The following is a 1,275-nucleotide window of genomic DNA, read 5'->3' as shown; positions in this document are numbered from 1 at the left end:
CAAATAATTCGGTTCCACTCACAAAATTAGAAGTTATTATAAAAATTGTACTTTGTAATAACACTAATACAAAACAACTAAAGTGCAAAGATTTCCATATGCAGATTGAGGTAAGTAGGGAAGATTACAACCGTGTTGTGGATGAATTGGACCATGTGAAGAAGGAACAAGCAGATGAAGCTAAAGAACTGATTCACTTGCGTTGGACCAACGCTTGCTTAAGGCACGAGATAACAAGGCACCATGACAACGTACATCAGCATCAGCACGGAGACAACAACATAGAACTTGAACCTGGAGGAGGAAGCGATCTTCAAGTTACTCATTATGACTCCGACCATGATCAATCACATGATGATGATGGTTCATCCTTTGAGCATCAAAGTGTTTCTCATTTTGGTTCCTTTCGTCACGGCAATGGAACTCGTTCGAAAAGCGGAAAGCTACTTAGAAAGATAAAGAGATGGGTTGAAGGCACTGAAACAAGCAAAACTTCGGAAAGCAATAAGAACATCAAGATAATAAGATATGGGTTTTGTTTGCGAGTGTCTAGGCACTTTACGTTGAAACCTTTTATGGGAAAAGAAAATAAACTTTGCAATATAAGATGGCCAATAATATCCATAACTGGATACTAGTCGATGTTTGCAATACATATGTTTGAATAATAGTTGCTAGCAGTGTATCTCCAGGCACCATTCAGTGTTTCCCTCCTTACAATAAAATATGTTGGAATATGGTGTTTGATGTGTAACACAGTAGGCAAGAGGATCGGAGATTTGACTACTACCAAGGTTGAAATATTCCAAGTCTCTGTGCTCAACTCTATTAACTTTAGGCACACAGCAAAGAACATCATTATCTGAGAAAACATTAGTTCTTAACAAACTCAGCCTGAGTGATGTACGTCTCTGTCACCAGTTTTTAACAAATGAAGTTGCAAAAAAAGAAAAAGAAAAACATCATTTCTAAGCAAATTGATTTTCGCAATCTCGTCAATATACTATTTCATAATTATTGACTCTGCCATGACCACTCGGTCATTATTTTAACCAGTATATTCAAGTTGACTGAGATGACATTAAATAATAAAATGGAATAAATAGTAAGTCAACGCACTTTGGAGTATAAAACATAGGAAACATTTTAAGTGTATCGGAAGTACCGGTATTCCAGTTGTTTTAACCGTTGATTATAAAAAATATATATAATATATATTAATTGAAATCAACGGTTAAAATAACTGGTGCACCGGTATTCCTCGATACACTTGAA

General features: G+C 35.7%; 1 protein-coding gene across 2 annotated transcripts in view; it reads left to right on the top strand.

The window, feature by feature from the left end:
* LOC107648211 (protein CHUP1, chloroplastic-like) overlaps positions 1–1,002 on the top strand; it is a 5,694-nt gene extending 4,692 nt beyond the window's left edge. Inside the window, exons 2-3 of one of the 2 annotated variants that reach the window (XM_021104515.1) lie at positions 105–602; positions 653–805. In XM_021104515.1, coding sequence (XP_020960174.1) covers positions 105–602; positions 653–664 — 510 coding nt within the window. In that variant the 3' untranslated portion in view covers positions 665–805. Of the gene's footprint in view, positions 1–104 lie in introns of both variants that reach the window. The other variant, XM_016352180.2, reaches the window with a different exon arrangement.

This window comes from Arachis ipaensis, chromosome B06 (assembly GCF_000816755.2).
Source record: "Arachis ipaensis cultivar K30076 chromosome B06, Araip1.1, whole genome shotgun sequence".
Taxonomy (NCBI): Eukaryota; Viridiplantae; Streptophyta; class Magnoliopsida; order Fabales; family Fabaceae; genus Arachis; species Arachis ipaensis.
The sequence above is the reverse complement of the archived record's forward strand: the minus strand, read 5'-3'. Positions and strand labels throughout refer to the sequence as shown.